The sequence below is a fragment of the Pleurodeles waltl genome, chromosome 2_1 (assembly GCF_031143425.1).
Source record: "Pleurodeles waltl isolate 20211129_DDA chromosome 2_1, aPleWal1.hap1.20221129, whole genome shotgun sequence".
Lineage (NCBI taxonomy): Eukaryota > Metazoa > Chordata > Amphibia > Caudata > Salamandridae > Pleurodeles > Pleurodeles waltl.
This window is the reverse complement of record NC_090438.1, coordinates 278,225,645-278,247,054: the sequence shown is the minus strand read 5'-3', so window position 1 is coordinate 278,247,054 and position 21,410 is coordinate 278,225,645. Positions and strand designations below refer to the sequence as shown.

The window sequence follows — 21,410 nt, the reverse complement described above, 5'->3', positions numbered from 1 at the left end:
CCCCACTCGCCACACACCACCCTGCCCCTTCAATGCGCCTTCCTACTTCCATTGTGAACCTTGTTGACAAAATGCATCTGCACCGTCATTATAAAATGTAACCAATCCTACGTGTCATTCGGACCCCTAATGTTTCATAACATAAATCCTTCTCTACGAGGAGGCAATGACAAAAACGCCTAACACATTCTACAGTTCAACCTTTGTAAGTCAAATTAATTCTTTTTCGTCTCCCTGGTTTTTTTTCCTCTGTTCTCTTGTTCCTTTTTCATACGTTTGCTTTTTCTTCTTCAGCTTTCCTGCTGTTCCTCAGAAATGAACAATGATTTATTCTGAGCAGCATCTATAATTCCATTTGGTGGTGTTTACGTGTGGCTTCGGGAAAAGTTCAGGCCCTTGAAGTAAATACAAAATTTAGCAGATATATAAAAAAAAAAATCTCTGTCGAGTTTCGGCTTTTACACAGACTTCTTACTGTTTACTCTCAGTGCCTTAAACAGCTCAGGGAGAGTTCACCACTCCTTCAATTCTTGTTTAATTTAGCTAGTAAAACTACTAAACGAAGATATTTTTGTAAACTTGTGCCGACACAAAGTATGCAAGTTTCCACTGTTAAAAAGAATGAAAAGAGCAAAACATTGTCCATGCCCAAAGTTCAGCTTCTGCTGCATGCTTGGGCATCTGTGATTGTTAATTCTCCAAGACAGATTCCTGCGACGTTAAATCCAGCTGTGTTATATCATTACTTTTATAATATGCACAGTTTGTCATTTTCAATTTTAGACGATTAGTGATAAACTACATATTTGAATTGTGTTTTTTAGATTAAGAAGTCTACTGCTTGTTTAATGGATCAACAAGCTGAACTCTCAGATACAGGAGAAAGCCTTTCTGATGTGAAGCAAAGACTTTCAGACTTGGGTACTTTGGATGAAAGTTTGCAGGTGAGGTCAACTTCTGAGTGTCAGTAAACAATGGTAAACAACAAACAGTGTTTTGTATATTCTTTCTGCCCACTTCAAGTAGGTGGTTATGCAGTGAAACCAATATGTTGATTTTAAAGCTGCGCTGTCATGCATCCAGTTGGCTACTTCAATGCACAAAATATATAAATGATGTATACAACCAAGAGGTCCTTGTACTCAAGGTTCTATTGAAGCCTGTTAACATTCCGCATTTAATACCTCCAGTAGATTCAAATGGTTTTCATGTTGCCACACTTGGTTCATTCACATTTTTTTTAATTACACTTTAAAACCTATATGAGTGTTTTGTAAGTAAAGTTTTTTGCTAACTGAGCTTTTGAGATGTACAGAACAACCCCAAGATCTCCACCCTTGCTTTGCATGTGCTCTTACTTCTGTGTGAATCATTTCTAAACCAAGCTTATTCGTGAGCCTGCTTCCTCAGCCTCATAATCTCATAATCTAGTTTGCGTTCATGGCCACTGAAAAACGTTGACTTGTTGTGCTCTATTTTCTGTTCATACGTATTTACATTAATTAACCTCTTTTCAGAGCCATTGTGGTTTAAAACATGCATTATTACATCTTTTCCCTCCTTCTGGGCCTCCAGAGCCAGACATAATAACCAAATGGCACTGTCGCGTAGGTTCTCATTATCCTAATGAGACTACTGGATTTAGGTGGCAGAATCACCTATACTGTGGGGGACTGAGTCTGATCCTGCACCAGGTGACACCTGTCGGCCTAATCCAGGTTTGTTCCGGGTAACTAGCGGTGCCTAATCTCCACCCAAGTGCAAAAAGAACAGTTGATGGACGGAATGCAGAACAAATCAAACATTCACCCGAGTCACAGATCTTTCGGGGTATGACCCCTCTTCAGCCAGGCTAGCTTAAATCTGGTGGCATAGTGAGCTGGGGACCCACGTCAGGGCATACCCTTCCCACAAGGGGTGACAAATGCAAAAAGAACAGTTGATGGACGGACTGCAGAACAAATCAAACATTCACCCCCAGTCAAAGATCTGGGTTCAATCCATCAGTTTTTTTGCTCACCATTCCATTCCAGTTTGGTCCCAGCCATTTGCAAATCAGTCTTGACCTTGTTCCCCATGGAAGCAGTACAGCCCGAACTGCCAGACTAGGTCCTCCCTGGACCAGAAACAAGCTTCCTGGGACCTGTTTCGGGGTATCACCCCTCTTAAGCCATGTTGCGTAGGTTCTCAGTATCACAATAAGACTAATGGATTCAGGCGACAGACTCACCTGTACTGCGGGGGACTGAGTCTGGTCCTGCACCAGGTGACACCTGTCGGCCTAATCCAGAGTTGTTCTGGATAACTAGCAATGCCTCATCTCCACCCAATAGCGGGGATGATTGGTGCAACCAGGCGCATGACATACATGACTTCTCAGGGGAATCGTGGTCACTCAGATCTCATCCGTTTCTCTCAGTTACATTAGTCTCACATATGCAAGGACAATCAGAGGCAGAGTATAGTTCAATAGGGTTTATTGAAGTAACTGCATCTTAGATACTAAAACATGTATTGCAATAACTAGGACGATGAGCACAATAAGATTAAAATTGTGACACGAAGATTAAAACACAAGAATAACGCTACCATACTGTCACTAATTTTTGTAGAGATAATTCCCACCTAAAGCTATGCTAGAGCACAGCATGTAAAGCTCTAATACTGCCTTTCAGGTTCCCCCTGGGAAGACATCATCCCTCATACTTGAGCAAGAGGCCTGTAGTCTACATAAGCAGCTGTAGCGAAGCAATCAATAATCAGCATACAGTCGTGGTCATCTGGCAGTCCTAGTTTGCTAAAATACAATAGCTATAATGGCTACACAACAGCACATTTCTAGTAGTATGTACTCTCATCACTGCAGTTTCATTATTGGTTATGTCTCTCTCCTAGGCATGCAAACATTCCTCTTGCTTTCCTCATAGATTTGCCATTTTGTTTAACCACTTTCTTGCCATCAGGTATGGTAACACCAAGATTAGCCTTGATCTTCATAAGCTCATCTTCCTTCCTGTACTGACATCTGCACGTGCATGACTTAACTGTTTGGTTTCACAGTTGGCATTGGTCACATACATCAATCTTCCAGCTTTTCTCAGAAGTGCCTTTAGTGCTTAATTTAAGCCGGTTGTTGCAGATGGTGCCCAGCACTTATTTTTCTTAAACAGACTTTTATCCAGAGCAAGAGAAAGAAAATACAAAAGGAGAAAGAAGGAGGAAGAGCAAAAGGAGAAAGCAGGGATGAAAACCTGGTTGTGTTACATAACGAGGCAGAGGATCATGAGGTGGAATCAAGACTGTTCAGCCTTGGTAATCAGCACCCTGAATTTTTATAGCGGCGTAGTAACCTCCACCTCCTGCTCAGCCTATCCCTGACCCAGTGTGCTTTGCCTCGATTCCTGTTTGCAGCTGTTCATTCGGTTTGAAAGTCTTCTTTGTGAGATGGTTTAAACTTTTACTATCTCCAAGTAGGCCACAGCCACCAGCCCTGCTTGGATGTTTTGCTTGTCATCAAGTAATGTTAACAGAACAGGAATTTGTTATAGAAAACAGTCATAGAGCATCCACCACAAAATAATAACAAATGAAGGCTCTGATATGTTATAATGACACATTGTTTTAGCATTGAGATCAACAAGTATCTGTGGGGTTTCAGTAAGGTTTATTATTTTTCGTTTTCAGATTTGCGTTTGTACCTTGACTGTGCCCTTTTTGTGCCCCGCTTTGTTTTGAGCTCAATTTTGTGCCTGTTTCAATTTTCCGGCACTCGCCGGTTCCCGTTACCCCAGCCTGCTGCGTCTCCTGCGGCCAGCCCCCCTCGTGCCCCCACTGGACACTCCCTTCCAGCTGCTCCTCCCTCCCACCTCCCCTTCTTAATATCGGCCGCTGCACGGAGCCTAGTGTGACCCCCTGACCTGCTTCAGGCCAGGAGTACACTTCGGCTCCACCAGCCTGCCTCCGTGCCCCTGTCCCTGCCGTTACTGCTACAGAGGAAGTTTGAGGCCCTCCACCACCCGCAGTCACCCGGGTGCCTAGTGGTAGGCATGTCTGGTTTTTCGTTCTGCAGATTGCTTTTCTTTTTTTATGTGTTTGTTTCGTTTTCAGATTTGCGTTTGCAGCTTGACTGTACCCTTTTTGTGCCTGCTTTGTTTCGCGCTCCATTTTGTGCCCGTTTCAATTTTCCTGCGCTCCCCGGTTCCTGGTTACCCCAGCTGCTGCGTCCCCTGCGGCCCGCCCCCCTTCTGCCCCCATTGGAGACTCCCTCCAAGCTGCTCCTCCCTCTCACCTCCCCTTCTTAATGGCGGCCGCAGCGCGGCGCGCCAGAGGCAAGCGCGTCTGCACCCGTCCGTGCCTGGCCGCGCCCAGAGCCCGTCCTCCTGGTCCTCGATCCTCCATCCCCACCGAAGCACCACTACTCCTCCACAGAACTCCTTGCTCTCAACCCAAGCCTGCATCCCGCTTGCGCCCAGGCCAACCCCAAACACAAACACGGACCTTTCTCATGCCACTCATGCCATTTCTCCTGCACTCACACCAGCAACACCAACAAGCACCGCAACAACACCAAACCCCGCAACCACCTCAACTGCATCCTCCTTAACACCCGCTCCGTCCACAAGCACTCCATCGAACTCTGGGACCTACTCACCACTAACTCCCCTGACATCGCCTTCCTCACTGAAACATGGATGAACCCCTCATTAGAACCCGACATCGTCATAGCCATCCCAGAGGGTTACAAAATCACCCGTAGAAACCGCACCAACAAACCAGGAGGAGGTATCACCATAATACACAAAAACTCCATCAAAATCTCCACCAACACCAACGACTCCCTAGACAACGCAGAACACCTACACTTTCAAATACACCTAAACGCTAACACCACCCTTAGAGGAACACTCATCTACAGACCACCAGGACCCCGCCCCCTATTCTGTGACACCATCGCCGATACCATCAGCTCCCACGCCCTCTCCTCCACAGACTACAAACTCCTTGGTGACCTCAACTTTCACCTGGAAAGCACCCACGACGGCAACACCACAACCCTGCTGGACAACCTCACAAACCTCGTCCTCAAGCAACTGGTCACCTCACCCACCCACTCAGCTGGACACACGCTAGATGCCATCTTCACCTCCAGAAACCACATCACCTTCACTCACACCACCGAACTCCACTGGACTGACCACCACTGCGTCCATTTCTCCTTCATGAAACCCACCACCAACAACACACCACACCCTACCGCAAGTGGAACAAGATCTCCAAGGAACACCTGATCTCCAACCTCTCACAAGCTCCACCGCCCATCACCAACGACCCCAACATTGCCACCCACAACCTCACACGATGGCTAGAAACCTGCACAGACTCCCTCACCCCTTTGAAAACAAGTAACAACACCCGCACCACCAAGACCGTCCCTTGGTTCACCACAGAACTTCAATCTTACAAACGAGAATGCCGAAAAACTGAGAAAGTCTGGCGCCAAGAACCCTCAATGAGCAACTTCTACGCCCTCAAAACAGCCATGAGCAAACAACATCAACTCATCTGGACCACCAAATGATCATTCTACAAAGAACACATAGACAACAACACACACAACAGCAAGGAACTCTTTGCCATCATCAAAGAACTCACCAAACCCAAATCCTGCACCATTGACCCCCCACACTCACAAGACCTCTGCAACTCCCTCTCCATCTACTTCCACCGCAAAATCGCAGACATACACGACAGCTTCTCATCATCAGCACCCACCACCACCACCACCGACACAACCAACACTACAACACCCCGCCGTGCCAACCAACTGAACACCTGGACCCCCTCCAACGACGAAGAAATCGGCAAAACCATGAACTCCATCCACTCAGGCTCCCAAACAGATCCTTGCCCCCACCACATTTTCAACAAGGCCAGCCAAATCATCGCTCCCCAGCTCCGTGCCGTCATCAACAGGTCCTTCACACCGCAACCTTCCCAGATATTTGGAAGCATGCCGAAGTCAACGCTCTTCTCAAAAAACCCAAAGCAGACCTGTGAGACCTCACAAACTACCGACCCATTTCTCTTCCCCGCAAAGGTCGCCAAGAAGATAGTCAACGCACAACTGTCTCGCTTCCTTGAATTAAACAATATACTCAATGCCTCACAATCTGGATTCTGCAAGAACCACAGTACTGAGACCGCACTCATCGCCTACACAGACGACATTTGGATTAGAGTGGACAAGGGCGAGACCGTCGCCCTCATCCTCCTAGACATCTCTGCAGCTTTTGACCCTGCATGCCACAAAACTCTCCACGCACGCCTGTTCGACCCCGGAATTCGCCACAAGGGCCTGGACTGGCTCACCTCCTTCCTCTCCAAAAGAACCCAAAGAGTTTGCCTCCCTCCTTTCCGGTCTACAGCCACCAAGATCATCTGTGGGGTGCCCCAAGGATCCTCCCTCAGCCCCACCCTCTTCAACATCTACATGGCTCACCTCGCCAAAATCCACTGCCCCCACGGCATCACCATCATTTCTTATGCTGACGACACTCAGCTCATCATCTCCCTCACCAGGAACCCAGTCACCGCCAAGATTTACTGCACGCCGGACTCCTCGACACCTCCAAATGGATGACAACAAGCCACCTCAAATTGAACTCAAACAAAACAGAGATCATCATCTTCGGCCCCAACAAGTCAGCATGGAATGACTCCTGGTGGCCCACCACCCTCGGACCACCCCCCACACCCACCACCCACACACGCAACGCATCATACTGGACTCATCCCTCTAAATGGCCCAGCAAATCAACGCCATATCATCCTCCTGCTTCGACACCCTTAGCATGCTACGCAAGACTTTCAAATGGATACCCTTAGAAACAAGAAGAACAGTCACCCACACACTCATCAGCAGTAGACTGGACTACGGAAACGCCCTCTACGCAGGGACCACAGCCAAACTTCAAAGAAATCTCCAGCGAAGCCAGAACATAGCCACACGGCTCATCCTCAACCTCCCTCGCCACAACCACATATCCACCCACCTCAGATCCTTACACTGGTTGCCCATCAATAAAAGGATCATCTTCAAGGTCCTCGTCCACGCTCACAAAGCCCTCCACAACACTGGACCGGCCTACCTCAACGAACGGGTAAATTTCCACATACCAAATCGGCAGCTCCGCTCTGCCGCCCTCGCCCTCGCCACAGTCCCCCGCATCCAATGCACCACCTCTGGCGGCAGATCCTTCTCCCACCTCACCGCCAAGACCTGTAACTCCCTCCCCACCAACCTACGCAAGACCTAGAACCTCCTAACTTTCAGAAAGCACCTAAAAACATGGCTCTTCGAGCAGTAACCGGCCCCTACCCCCCCAGCGCCTTGAGACCCTACCGGGTGAGTAGAGCGCTTAAGAAATTATTTGATTGATTGATTGATTGATAACTGGGCCTATGTTTTAGGTTAGCATAATAGTTAATGTTACTTTGTGGTGCAACTGTGGGTTACAAATTAGCTAAATTTAAAAGTAACATGCCGGATTTGTGTTATCCTTAACGATTGGTTTGGGGTTATGTAAATGTTAGCATATTTATTTTTACTAATTTTTCCATTTCTACGGACCAATAGATAAAAGAGTGCTTTACATTAAAAGAAGTAAATCACAGAGTAAAGATATGAATCGGGATAAAATTCAACTAACACATTAACGAGTATCGGTTGGAGGGCAGATTAGCAAACAGAAATACATTACAACATTTTTATAGTGGAAAACGCTGATGGATAATCCTATGAGCTGATAGGGGAGGTAGTAAGCATTTGTTTTGCAAGGAGAAGGTGTCGCACATACATTTAATTCAATCAGTTGTGCCTCATAACTAATTAGAGGCATGTGTGATACGAGCACTTATCTAAACTCCTTGAATATCCCTGAATTGATCCCATTGGATCCCACTCTGTCGTCTCTTTTAAGCTTTTAAACCTCCAACAAGACTATTTATCTTGTAAGTGAACTAGCACTCCCCCGATACTCCACCTCTGTTTTCTTTGTCAGGTAATCTTTAGAAGTACATTTCTAGTTTTTGTGTTAAAAAAACAGCATATCCGGTAAAAGTATTGCTTTAATAATTCCGCCTTTTCTCGTAGTTCCTCTCATGGTCCGTCTGCTTATTTTCTAATTTAGGGAGAATGGTTCTCTCAGTCCATCTTTTCAGGGCATATATGTTGGAAAATAACCCGCCTCGATAAATTAGGTTATTCAAGTAATAAATCATTCATTCGTGTTGACCTTTCTTCTTTAGAACTCCTAAAACTTCTTGTAGGGGTTGACATCTAACCATTTATCAGGTCTACTGAAAGTACTGAAAGTATAAAAGCGGCAAATATTGAGCATTCGCTACTCTTGAGATTCATTTTTGCAATTAGGCAACAAACCAGCTGCCCCCAGAGCACAAACCTTAGTGCTTCACTGGAACCGCAAAAAACATGTCTCCTTGATATTCGAATGATGAGAGGAATAAGAGTGTAAATAAGATATTTGTTTCCAAAGTTTTTAATAAAATCACAAGTGTTGTAAATTTTGTTAGTAATAAAACACAGAAGAGCCTGGATTTGAAAATATGTATGCTGCTTAGAAGGTATAGTATGAATACTGGATTTGTAATCTAGCTGTCCTCTTTTGTTAAACCACATTAATGAAAACAATTGAGACCCAAGTGAAGTAGTGTAGGGACAGATGCTGATCTGCTCTCCTAGTCAGGGATCTGACAAATGAGATGGAATGGCATTTAACCCCAGCTTCTCCTGTATCTCGCAAGTCTCAACTGACCTGAGGGTGGTGGACCGATTCAGGTGGCACTCTGGCACTGCCAGCTGCTGCCTCATTGGTCAGTCCTGACTATCTGTTTCTCTACCGAGCAAGTATTTGCCTCTGTGACAGCAGCAGCTGTTACGCTCAGAGATGCTGTGACATGGGACTGTGAGCACTCTACTTATGTGACAGGCTAGATACAGGCTACACATATTGTTTAGTAAAAATATTTGGAAGGGTTGGGTGGACGTGTCAACTAGACAGGTGGAGAAAGTGGCAGGATGCCAAGGGTTTTTGGTTTTTAGATAGTTTGTTGAGTTAAGGGAGATATCGATTAGGGTGGTGGGGGAAGTGTTGCAAGGCACTGATATATTTTCTCTGGGGTGGGGAGAGGGGGATAGGTGGACACCAACAATTATTTTTAAAACGTGAGCTATAGGAAGAAGGGCAGGCTAGTAGGAGCTGCATGGTGGTTATAGGATGTCATCTATGCATATCTTTTGTTTTAGAACGTGTGTTCTGACCATGGAAGGGTGCTGGCTTCATTTTTTAAAGTATGGGCCGAAGAGGGTAGGCCATCATATCAGCTTACAGGGGATTGCAGGGGGTGAATGAAGGACTAACACAACCTGAAATTGTAGATGGGCTGGTGTCAGTAGAACAGGTAGGTGCTCATTTCTGGACTTCAAGCCAGTTTGTACCTAAAGTGCAAGGAAGAAAAGCCAGAGTTATATTAACTAACGTTACAAAGAAAATAATAGATCCACATCATGACTTGGTGCATGTTGCCACAATAACAAACGTTGCACTTGACACAATACCTGAACACATTTAAAAGTATTTTTACTTCATTCCAAATTCTATTAATGTAAATTTGTAAGAAGAGCCTGCCAAAAATGTCACACAATAACACAGTGGAAGGGTTACACCCCCCCCCCCCCCACTTTGCCACCTAAAAACAATGTAACTTGAGCAATAACGTACAGAATGAATACTTAAATCACTTGTTTAGGAATTGGTAGATGTGGGTTAATGTCCAGAATTCTTCAGTTGTACATTGGCAATTATGTATGTATGTATGTATTTCATATTTATAAAGCGCATTCCGGCAGAGGCATCGAAGCGCTAGGAACAGGAGTCTATATCTACTGTGGAACGAGCCAAGTTTTTAGCTTCTTTCTGAAAGCCAAGAGATCATATTCTTTCCTCATCATAGGAGGGAGCATGTTCCAGTATTTAGCTGAGGCCACCGTAAATACCTTATCGCCCCATCTGGCCTTCTGAGTCCGCATTACGTAGGCCAAATTGGAGTTTGCAGATCTGAGCTGGGGGCTACGGGTATCCAAGCGATGTTCTGAGGTCAAATGTTCAGGGCTGCTGGTATATAAAGCTTTATGTGTTAAACACATTGTCTTAAAGACAATGCGTTTCTTCACAGGTAATGAGTGTAGTTGCCTCAGAGTAGCACTGGCGGAAGTGGAACAGGGGAGATTGAGTGTTAGACGAGCAGCAGTATTCTGGATAAGCTGAAGCTTATTGAGTGAAAGCTTGTCAATGTTAAGCAATAGTGCATTGCAGTAGTCTATTTTCGAGATTACCAGGGCAAGGGACACCATTATTCTGAGCTTCTCTTGTAAATAGGGGAATATTTTTCTCAGAGTTTTCAATATCCAGAAGCAGGTTTTGGTGATAGAATTGACATGTTGCATAAAAGATAAAGTAGTGTCAAAAATGACTCCCCAGTTCTTAGTACAGCCAATCGGAACAGGTAGGTCTCCGCACACAGATGGCCACCAGCGGGCGCTCCATAAGTTTTTACTAGAGCTAAATAGAAAAATTTCAGTTTTCTCGCCGTTCATCTCAAACCAATTCATGCTCATCCATTTATTGATCTCATACATACATTGGTGGAAACGGTCAGCAACTTCTTCCCTGTTCCCATCAATGGGAATGATTAGTTGAGTATCATCCGCATAAGATGTGGTCAAGAAACCAAAAGAGCGAATCAATCTGGCCAATGGAGCCATATGCAAATTAAACAGGGTAGGACTAAGTGAAGAACCCTGTGGTACACCGCATGGTAACTGATATGCTGGAGCTTTAAAATCTCCACAGGTTACTGTGGTAGATCTGTCTTCAAGAAAGGACTTCAATGTGTCTAGAGCTGGGCCCCTAATGCCTGCCTGATACAGGCGATGTGTCATAATTTGAGGGGAGATGGTCTCAAACGCTGCTGACAAATCTAGAAGCACTAGAATGGTACCAACTCCCTCATCGACTAGTTTCCGGATCGTATACGAGGTGGTAAAGAGAGCAGATTCAGTACTATGTTTTTTTCTGAAACCTAGTTGAGTAGGATCTAGACTCCCTGAGTCTTGAAGGAACATGGCTAATTCCTTATTGATGTGTTTTTCCAAGGTCTTCGATTGGAAATTGGAAATTATGGGCAATAGATGCAGTATTTGGCCTACTATCACATTGGTTAATAGTTAATAATCAGTTTTTAACACTGACCAGGGTTGAAATTAGGTCTTTTTCAGCAGATTCTTTGTAGATTTCTAAATAGACATTCATCAATGTCAGTCGATAAATACGCAGAATCTTTTAGGTTCGCTGTTGAGTACTAGACAACATATGCTTTCATTTGTAAAATTTAGATGGGAATCCATTTCTTTTCTGGGATTTACCAGTAGCGATCTTTGAAATGGCTGAACTTATTTCTGGCACAACCCAGACAGCATCAAGTTCTTTCCTGAATATTTAAGGGTCAGTACCACAATCCTCTGCTAGCAGTCTATTTCTTAGTCATTGGATCACCTGTATGGATCAGAGTAATAATATCTGAACACATAAATTATCTCTACTTGGCGGTAAGCCACTTCCCCTTTAATGATCAAGTACTGTTTTTCAAGTAGTTGACCTGTCCTATCTACCTCTGTGTGGGGTTTGTCATGTATCCCCCATAGCCCAAGCATCTCAGCTTTACCATTGCTTTTGCATGCTCTGCCATTGTTTCAACCGATTTCTCTTGGTTTCCTCTTTTTCTCGGCAGTGTCCTTCCCAAGTCTCTTTTGGTCTTCTCTTAAGGTTGATTTATTCTCTGCTTTAACAAATACAAGGTCCTCATACAGTGGTCTGGGATAACCACCTTAAAAACCTTGATCATAGTATTGGCCATCAAACCTGAATTCTCTCTAAAGTAGCGTCAGATCCCATCATCTATCGTACCTCTCAATGCAGGTTATTCCAAGACACTAGCCTGCAGTGTCCAGCTATGGATAACAGCTCTGCATTCCCCCATATTTGCTCGAGTAAGGAGTGCTTAATGGTCTGATGCAATCCTTCCCAGATACCATACTTGGCAAACAGATGTGAGTAGGAATTCAGTGCAAAATATGTTATGATGGATGTTGTGTACATGCTACTAATAAGAGTATCCTATTAGGATTATGAATTCTCCATGAATTCCATCACAAACCCAGGTTTGCAACTACTTTTCTGTACTTTAGAGACTGGCATCAAAAGCGACATGAGTTGAGGTGAATGAGATCAGTCTCCTCCTATGTTCATTAGTAAATGAGCCATGGGTGGCGTCTATGCCAGCAGTATTTGTTTACAAAACACTGTCCTGGTCTTTATTAGGTGCCAAATGCTAGCTAGCAATACTTCTATCTCATTCAGCCTACCACTGACTAGAAGAAATCATCCGTCCTTATACACTTTCACCTTATTATCTGCAAAGGGAACACCCAGTGTTACCAACCCCTTGGCTCCTTCTGCATAGAATGGGAAGATGATTCAGAACAATTGGTCTCATCACTTTTTCCTCAGTTTTTCCCTTCTTCTCAATTCACATGCATCTGTGGTAAGAAAATAATTTGGTTTCTTTGTATGAATATATTTTTGTACATCGTTGTTGCCTGACTCATGTTTCAATGTTGTTTCATGTAAAGAACTGGTGTTTACCATGTACGATATTTAGTAAAGAATGGAGAATCTCTCTTGACCAGGTTTCTAACATCACTTATAGCTGAATCATGCTTAGGATTCAGACGTTTTGAACTTAAACAACACCCAGATGTGCCCTCCCACTACCCAGATTATTAAGTAACAGTCATCTGCCAGTTAATGGAACAAATGCTTCAAATAAGCTGCTTCAACCCCTGGTACAGGTTCCAGATCAAGAGAGTGAAAATCACCTACAGTAATCCTTAGCGATTGTCTCTTACCACAGCTTCCCATAAAGTTACTCAATCATTCAAGGACAACTGGATAAATCTGTTGTTGGGTGATATGTGCAATCTTCAATGGATGCATAGTAGCAAAAACATAGAGATATTTTACAGGCCATTTACCATGGCATTCTCCACCCCCTGAATGTCAAGTCTCTGACAGAATGCCACAGTGTTCTTCCCCAGCAGCTGCTCTACATAAGGGGTCTCCTGTTCTGTTAAGTTCTATTCCCCAAGCACTTTTGCAGGTGTCACATCTATCTTTAATCAGCACATGTCAATATGCTCCCAATTATGTGGAAACAGCCAGTTCATTACACTCCCTCCTACCCTAAGCAGTGGTTGGGACTATCTTCTCTGAGGTCTACAGGTCAGCTCCTGTTCTTTCCCCCCCTTCCTCTTTCGGTTGCTCTTGGAAAGATGGAGCCCCAGCTTTGCGATCTCTCTTAGTGCTCTCCTTCATGCTCAGGTCACAGCAAGCCTCTGTGGTGCTTAAAAATCCCAACCCTATCAGCTCCCGGGTCATTATCCAGTGGCCACTGTGGAGTGTCACATTGCAAGTGCTATTGTGTTTCTGTGTGTCCCCCTCTACCAGTTCAGCAGTAGGAGATATGATGGATTTCAGGCTCTTGTGATGTCTTGGCTGCTGCTTTGGTTCATAGGGCTGGCTGGACCTCAGTCTCCCCTCATCTCGGATGCTGAAGAATAGGGTCCTACCCTGACCCACTCTGCTTCTAGTCATACCATTGTGACCACAGACAGGGCCGGGTCTCTACCACATTGCTCTCCTATTTTGAATGAGTTTAAGGCTTCTCCGTGATCTGCTCCCTAGCTCCACCACTCCTGAGTCCAGTGATCCAAGGTATCCTGAATAGTTGCTTCCTTGGAACCAGGTCAATGAGAGCAACAACAGGGCCTCAGGATCTGGTAACTGTGGGATAAATAGTGGGGAGCCCCGACTCAGGCATCCTATGCCATTTGTTTCAAACCATGCATGCGTGAAACAATGAGTTTTTATATTAGTTTTTCCTATTAACCGCATCGATTGTCGTCAAACTTTCAAACTCTTGCAGTTCAATTTGTCCAGTGTTCCTTTTGTTTTACGTGTAAGGTGGTAATGCAGTCTCTAATAACAGGCTTTATGTTGTGCCAAGTAATATTTATAGCTTGAACTGAATTAGCTTTAAAAATATTTAAGTTTTTATTTAGTAGGATAAAGGTATTGGGTAAGTCAAGGCAATTGTCGTGAAAAGAGGCATGATTAGAGTTAATACTTTTAATAAATGATTTAGATCCTAAATTCAATATTCACTGCAACCAAAAAGTACTCTATTCATGAGAGTGGCTGTTGTGGGTTGAGAGAGAAGAGTCACTGGTTGTTTGATTTACCAGTCACCAAATATCACATATAGTCCATCTTTAGTGCATCCAGTGATTTTTCCTTTCTACCTGTAAGACCAGTTGCCATAGAAATAAATAAAAGAACTGTAGGAAATAAAGCTCAGGAGGGCGGGAGCGAGCAAAAGAAGTGAATGAGGTTATTTGTCTATGTGGCTAGAATAGTTGATCTTCAAATACTTTTTTAATGCAGAATAGATGCAAGTTTGTAAATTATATATCTTTGAAGAATAAATGTTCATAGCTCCGTTCATCTTTTAGCATTGTAAAACATTTGATAAGAGTTTTTTTTTATTTACAGGATCTCTCAGGGAAGTCACAGGTTGTAATATTACACGGTAACCAGTTGGCAGCAAATCACCATTATGCACTGGATTTAATCTGCCAAAGATGCAATGAACTAAGGCATTTATCAGACTCTTTGACTGACGAAATCACCAGGAAACATGCAAGACTCATGAGAACTCTGGACCTACTCATCCAGCTCCAACAGGTGATGTAAAGGAGCACTCTAAAATACGATTTTTCTAATGCAACAAGTGAGGTTCAATGCATTTGCTCCAACACTGAGAGCAAAACTGAATTTCACTCCCTAGCAGTTCACGGACAATGCATATTTGCTAATGTACACATTGTGGCTTTATCTTTATGATTTGCATAGATGTGCAAATTTATGAGGATTCACCAACTTCCCCCAGATAATGAATGGAAATCTTGGCAAGCCATGGATAGCTATATTTAATCCATTGGAATTTCCCCAGAAATACTCCTCCGGAGTAAGCCTAATGACAATGCTCTTTTGCATATTTGTATAATTTGTATGCCTCCTCAGAGACACATTTTTCCCTATGAAAAATCCCTTTTCCTACACAGCAAATGGTACATGGAGGTGTTGAAATCAATCTCCCCCCTTGATAACACTCATACCCCTGCCTTTTACACAACCTGAATTATGCTAATAAATACTCTCAATAGAGTTAGGGAGGCTTTCTGCAATTTACATGATTTCCCCAACCTGTGACATTCACTGCATTCCTACCTGTACTCATAAACTTAACACTACAGATGAGCTGTTAAGTGGCGGAGTTTTGAAGTGCCATTGGTGTGAGTAAATGCCTGTAGCCCCTGGTTCTTAGATTCAGGATTTGAGAATTCACATCCCATGTTAAGTGTTTGCACACTGAAGCTTAGGGCCAGATGTAGCAATTTCCGCATTTGCGATTCGGAAAGTGCGAGTCGGTGCGACTCGCAATTTCCGAATCGCAAATGCGGATGCAGAACGGTGTCTCAGACACCGTCTGCGAATCGCTATGGGGTCGCAAAGACCCACCTCATTAATATTAATGAGGTGGGTCGCATTTTGCGACCCCATAGCGAGTCCCTGCACTCACAGGGATGGTGAAGACCTCCATGTCTGTGACTGCTTTTTAAATAAAGCAGTTTTTTTTTGTATTGCAGCCCGTTTTCCTTAAAGGAAAAAGAGTTGCAATACAAAAAAAAATAACGAAACCTGATCTGAAAAAACATTTTTGGCAACATTCACAAAGGGGAAGGGGTCCTATTGGGACCCCTTCCCTTTTGCGAATGGGTTACCACCAGTGTGACACTGGTGGTAACTGCGAATTGCTTTGCGACCGCGTTCACGGTCACAAACCAATTTAGCATCGCCGTACGAGTCGCAAATAGGAAGGGGACACCCCTTCCTATTTGCGAGTCGCATTCACATTTTGCGAGTCGGTACCGACTCGCAAAATGTGAATGAGCATCGCGATGAGCATTTTGCATGGCGCAAACTGCGATTTTCGCAGTTTGCACCATGCAAAATGCTTCCTACGTCTGGCCCTTAGTTTATATGTATGAAATTAGTGAATGACATTATGAGACTTTGAGCATAGGTTCCAAATTTCTCGTTCCAAGTCTTAAATTCTTGGTATATTTCTAAAATTGTCTGCTTATTTTTCAGTAGAAATGGACCTAGATTCTGGAACGTTTCATCCTCAAATGTTTGGTAATGGCTGGATTTTCAGAAAAAAGCAGCATTTAATTATGTGATGATTTCATGCGGATTATGCAAATCCATTTAGCTGCACAAATATCACTGTGTATTTTAGTTCATACCTCTTTGGCTACAGTCTTTTCATTATAGTCTCATGAGTGTTGTGTTAAAAGACCCTTCCATTGAAAGATATCTCAATCAGTCTCGTTAGCGATGAAGGACTGGGTAAAGAGAACAGTAGTTTTATTTTTATTGCACTGTATGGCCTCTTTAAAACATACATGTTGATATTATTATTAATATAAATTCCTGTATATTTTCTTTTCCAGGCTCAAGAGTGTTGTGATGAGGGCGCATATCTTCTTGCTAATCAGCAGATGGATAAATGTCAAAGTAAAGAAGGCGCACAGAGAGCTTTGCAAGACATTGAAAAGTTTATTGAAAATTCAAGCATCTACCTAAACCAGGATCCCCAAGACCTGCTCTATGAATTTGAACCCATTTTAACTGCTGAGCTAAAGGTAAGAACTTTGTTGCTGAAACACAGCATTCTGTTGTGGTGTGAACATTGTAATAATGCACTAGTCATGAAAATGGTAATGATTTCCTCTGTACTGTTATGTTAAGCAAGGTGTTACTAGTCAAGAATACAGTTCTTTACAACATAGTGTTCATTAGAACCCCTTAAAAGCACAGATCTACTCTCATCCACTACCTCTCACCAATGCTTTACATGGTAAATGAGATGGAATAAAAAAACGTGGTATTTTCAACCTTTAGGGGTTGAACCTCTATTTCCTTCCCCCTTCTCTTCTGAAACCATTATGAAGCCAAATACATGTGTCTGGTTTGGATTCATACCTCTGGAGCAGAAAGACCCCTTTGGGTCCACCTTATCTTCCCTTAAGTCACCCAACACAAATATATCTGCCCCCTGCCCGTCCTTTGCATCACATGTACACTTCACGTTTTCTACACCAAATGGACATTATAGGATGCCTCCTGCTCCACGGAAACAGGGTACCAGTCTGCCTTTGGTAGGTGTCTGCCATTGAAGTGTACGACACAGACAGGAAGGTGGACTTTTGCATTAGTTCTTCCCTCCAAATATATGGGGGTATCTTTATTTCTGAAAGGTCATTTGAGGTAGGGCCAGCTGCCATGGTTCTGAATATAAGCTCAGATTTTGGTTTTGAAAATTTCCTGTAACCATGTGCAGAGCAAGGTTGAGGCACGTTAGTAGCTTAATGATGTGGTTGCCTTCTGTGAAGGAATAATGAACATACTTTAGACTTCAGGAAACAACTTCCTTTTGCTGCAACATATAAGATGACAGAAGGAAAACCGACCTGCATGTTAAGACCATGGCGTATTTCAGCATGGATACCATGGGTCATATTGTTCAATGTACTGCCATAAAAACTGTTCTCCTGCTTGACGTGACTGGCAAGTCACTCAACTCCTTCATGCATAGTGAATTGCAGTCCATTCAGCAACAGTGAATGGTGTTAGACTGAACATCACAAATTTGCACGTTCCCACAGAAACCAGATCCTGCATTTTAGCTAATTCCCCTGCACTTACCCCCACTTATACAACCCCCCCAACCCCAGCACACATAACATCTCTCAGTTCTCTCGATGCCAAAGGTAATACTACATTTTATCCATCCTGTACATTTGTGGGAACACCCACTGCATATTTCAAACTCGCACCTACCTTCAGTAATTGGTGATATCTCACACCGTAAAGAGCAAGAGCCTCTGTTATGTCTTTATACTGTCTCTGAAAATTATTTTCCCACTTTTCACTCCATTACTACAGTTGTCTCTTGAGCAATGATCTTTTAAACTCAGTTTTTCAGAAAAGTAAGCAGTGAATTCAAAAATACCCCATTGCACTAGTTAAAATCTGATCTTAATTAATTAACTTCTGAGGCCCTTAGTCTTATTATCGTGTCCTCCGATGATTGAATATAGTTATAAAAATGTCACACATGGTACTTTTATTTGATATGTCTCCATCTAGATTGCTAAACCATTTTTCTTAGTTTCTTGCATAATAGTATTGTTTATCATGCTCCTCTTCTGCAACTTCATATACCAAACAGTCCTGAAAATGCATCACCCCTTGGATTCTTTTAAATAATTCATTAGCTGCTAAAATGCATTTGACACTGATAGCAAGTTAAAATTCATGCATAGAAATCTGAATTCTGCATGAGGTTAACAAAAGATATCTGTAGGAAAGTGGCCTTTTGTATGGTCATGCCCAAACCTTTTGCCTCTGTACTGATAATTATGACTCGGAAAGTGCACTGGAGCCTGATAACCAGTCCCCAGTGCCAGTGCTCTCTCCCGAAATAACATGTATATAAATTTGTATCCCCAAATGGCAAGGACTTTAACCCCCTTATAAGTCCCTGCTAAATAGTACCAGTGGTAACTAGGGCATTGAATCTAAAGGGGTCAACATGGCCTGAAGCACTATTTGTACCACCCTGAGTGACCCAAATAAACAGATGACACCAGGACTACCATTTCAGACTGCAAGAACAGTGCAAACTGCTTCAACTCGAATTTGCCTTCACTATGTCTGGCAAGGTCAAAGCACTAATTTTAATATATACCAGTTGCCCCTAACGTGGGCTTCCTAAGCCCAGAGGTGGGGTGCATTATATTAAAGGTGTGGACATATAAGTGCAAGTTTGTATGTCCCTATAATAGTCTGTTTCCACGAAGAGCTACTATAAGTGTCCAGGGACTATAGGCTAACATGAGCTGGCACCTGAGCATCCTGAGGTCACCAGCTCCATTATGGCCCTGCTTAAATATGTCTTAATACTTTCCTTCAAAGCCAGATTTCATGCGGCATGCACCCAGATGGCTACCTTAGAGGTTCACCACCTGGTTGCCCGAGCCTTTCCTGTGCCCTTGCTGACAGCCTTCAGCTGCTGCCACAAGCACGGTAATCTAACCCTCTGCCAGTAGGTGTGAACATTCCCAGGAGCCAGAAACAAAGGCCTGCCGAGGTGGAGGTCTCACATCCCTACCTGACATGATGGCTACTGAAGTTGAACATCAAGGTGGTTAGATTCAATGCCCACACTGCTTCTAAAATGCAATCAGGCTAACTCCCAAATGAGGATAAAGCCATCCCCTGCCCCCAGGCACATTTGCACCCAGGCAAATGGGCAAGTGAGGTAGTCAGGAGGAGTACACCCCGAGAAGGCTTGGTACACACCTAGGGTGGGTTACCTGGTCTGTACAGCCGAGAATTAGTTCTGCCATTTTGAAAAGAGGAAGAATAGAGGTTTTTAGGTTGAAAAGGTGGCACACACCCTCAGATGTGGTCACCTCAGGTGGATAAGCCTCTGGTGTTAGTAGCCCATGCACTTCTTTCACCCACACCATTAAATTTGGGATTTAAAGGGCATCCCTGGCACCAGAACCTCAGATCGGTTGTGACTTACAACCAAGGACAAAGTCTGCAACTTCAGGATCTGCAAAAAACAAAGGTGTGATACCCTGCACTTGTGGCTACCACCCTGCAACTGCACAGTTGCAGCTCGTCTAGGGCCAGAAACCAGTTTCAAAGGCAAGAGGAACTTCTCTGAGCACCAAAGTCAACTCCAAAACTCCCTTGGACTAGAGGTACTAGTGCCCTGCAGCTCATATGTAAAAGCATGCTTTTGGAACCAAAGAATCACTGGCCATCGGGCACGTGGAGGTATCACCCAAAGGTAAATGGTTTAGTGCATTGTAGGAAATGTAGTCCTGATCTCCAGCACGTTTCAGGTGGCTACTGTTTCCACGGTCTCCAGGACTTCGATGTACCTGTATGCTGTGTTTGACACTGCCAAGGCTTGTTTGTGGCCACTCCAGCTAATACTAACTTTTTTGGACCCTGCACCTCAAGGGAACTGCGCATCTTCACCCATCTACCTCAGTGACCCTGTTGTAGAGTTTTTGCATCTGTTTCCTCCACAGCACCGTCTAAGTGATAAAAGCAGCAGAACAACTCAGAACCCGGGCCCTACGAGCCAAGTAAAATTCAACTGACTGTCGTGACTTGGTCCAGGGATCCGCCTCACCTTAACTCCCAGTGGTTTTCACTGGATTCGACCTGTAACTGACCGATTGTCACTTTTCGTTTTCTCCCTCGACCGCAGTGTTAAAGTATGACAGTAGTGAATTGCACTGATTTATATTTCCTTCTAAAATCCATAACTCTGTGTCTGTTTTAGTGTATAAATTTACATACATTTCTGCTATATTTTTATAAATGTAGGAAGCTGACCTTGTGTGGTGGGTTCCTGAGGTACTTACACCTTATACCAGGGCTAGGTATCCCCTATTAGTATAGTGTAGGCAGTGTCTAGAAGACAAGCTCTCTAGAGGTAGCTGTGGATGAGCAGCCAAGGCTCATCTAGGAGACATGCAAAGCTCATGCAATACCACTGTAGTCACACAGCACTTACACACATGAAAGAAAACACCCAGTGTTACAAACATAAAGGTGCTTTATTTTAGTAACACAATACCCAAAAAGTACTAGAAAGGCAACCCTCCAATTGGAGGTAAGTAACACACTAGATATGTACACTAGTTATCAGCAATAGGCATTGAAAGTGATAGAAAACAATGCAATGCTAATAAACAGTAGTGACCCTAGGTGGAGCCCAAACCACATACTGAAAAAATGGAATGCAAACACAGGACCCCCACCTAGGTAAGTGAAATGTGTAGAGGGGGCTGGGGTGCCAGGAAACAACAAAGGTAAGTACCACAGTGCCCCCAAGCGAGCAGGAAGAAAGAAGTAAGTTACTGGATTTTCCCCAAACCACCCAAAAGGAAGGAAAAGAAGAAAATGCAACACCCAGATAAGACTGCAAGAAAGCAGTGGTGGATTCCTGAAGAGGAAGACCCGTGGAAGAAGGGGACGAAGTCTAGAAGTTACAGAAGAGGC

General features: G+C 43.7%; 1 protein-coding gene across 3 annotated transcripts in view; it reads left to right on the top strand.

Annotated features, from left to right (window-relative positions):
- MCF2 (MCF.2 cell line derived transforming sequence) overlaps positions 1-21,410 on the top strand; it is a 795,890-nt gene that overhangs the window by 521,432 nt on the left and 253,048 nt on the right. For all 3 annotated transcript variants that reach the window (XM_069212449.1, XM_069212451.1, XM_069212450.1), the window contains 3 exons: positions 825-944; positions 14,748-14,939; positions 16,772-16,963. In XM_069212449.1, the coding sequence (XP_069068550.1) occupies positions 825-944; positions 14,748-14,939; positions 16,772-16,963 (504 nt within the window). The remainder of the gene's footprint in view (positions 1-824; positions 945-14,747; positions 14,940-16,771; positions 16,964-21,410) is intronic.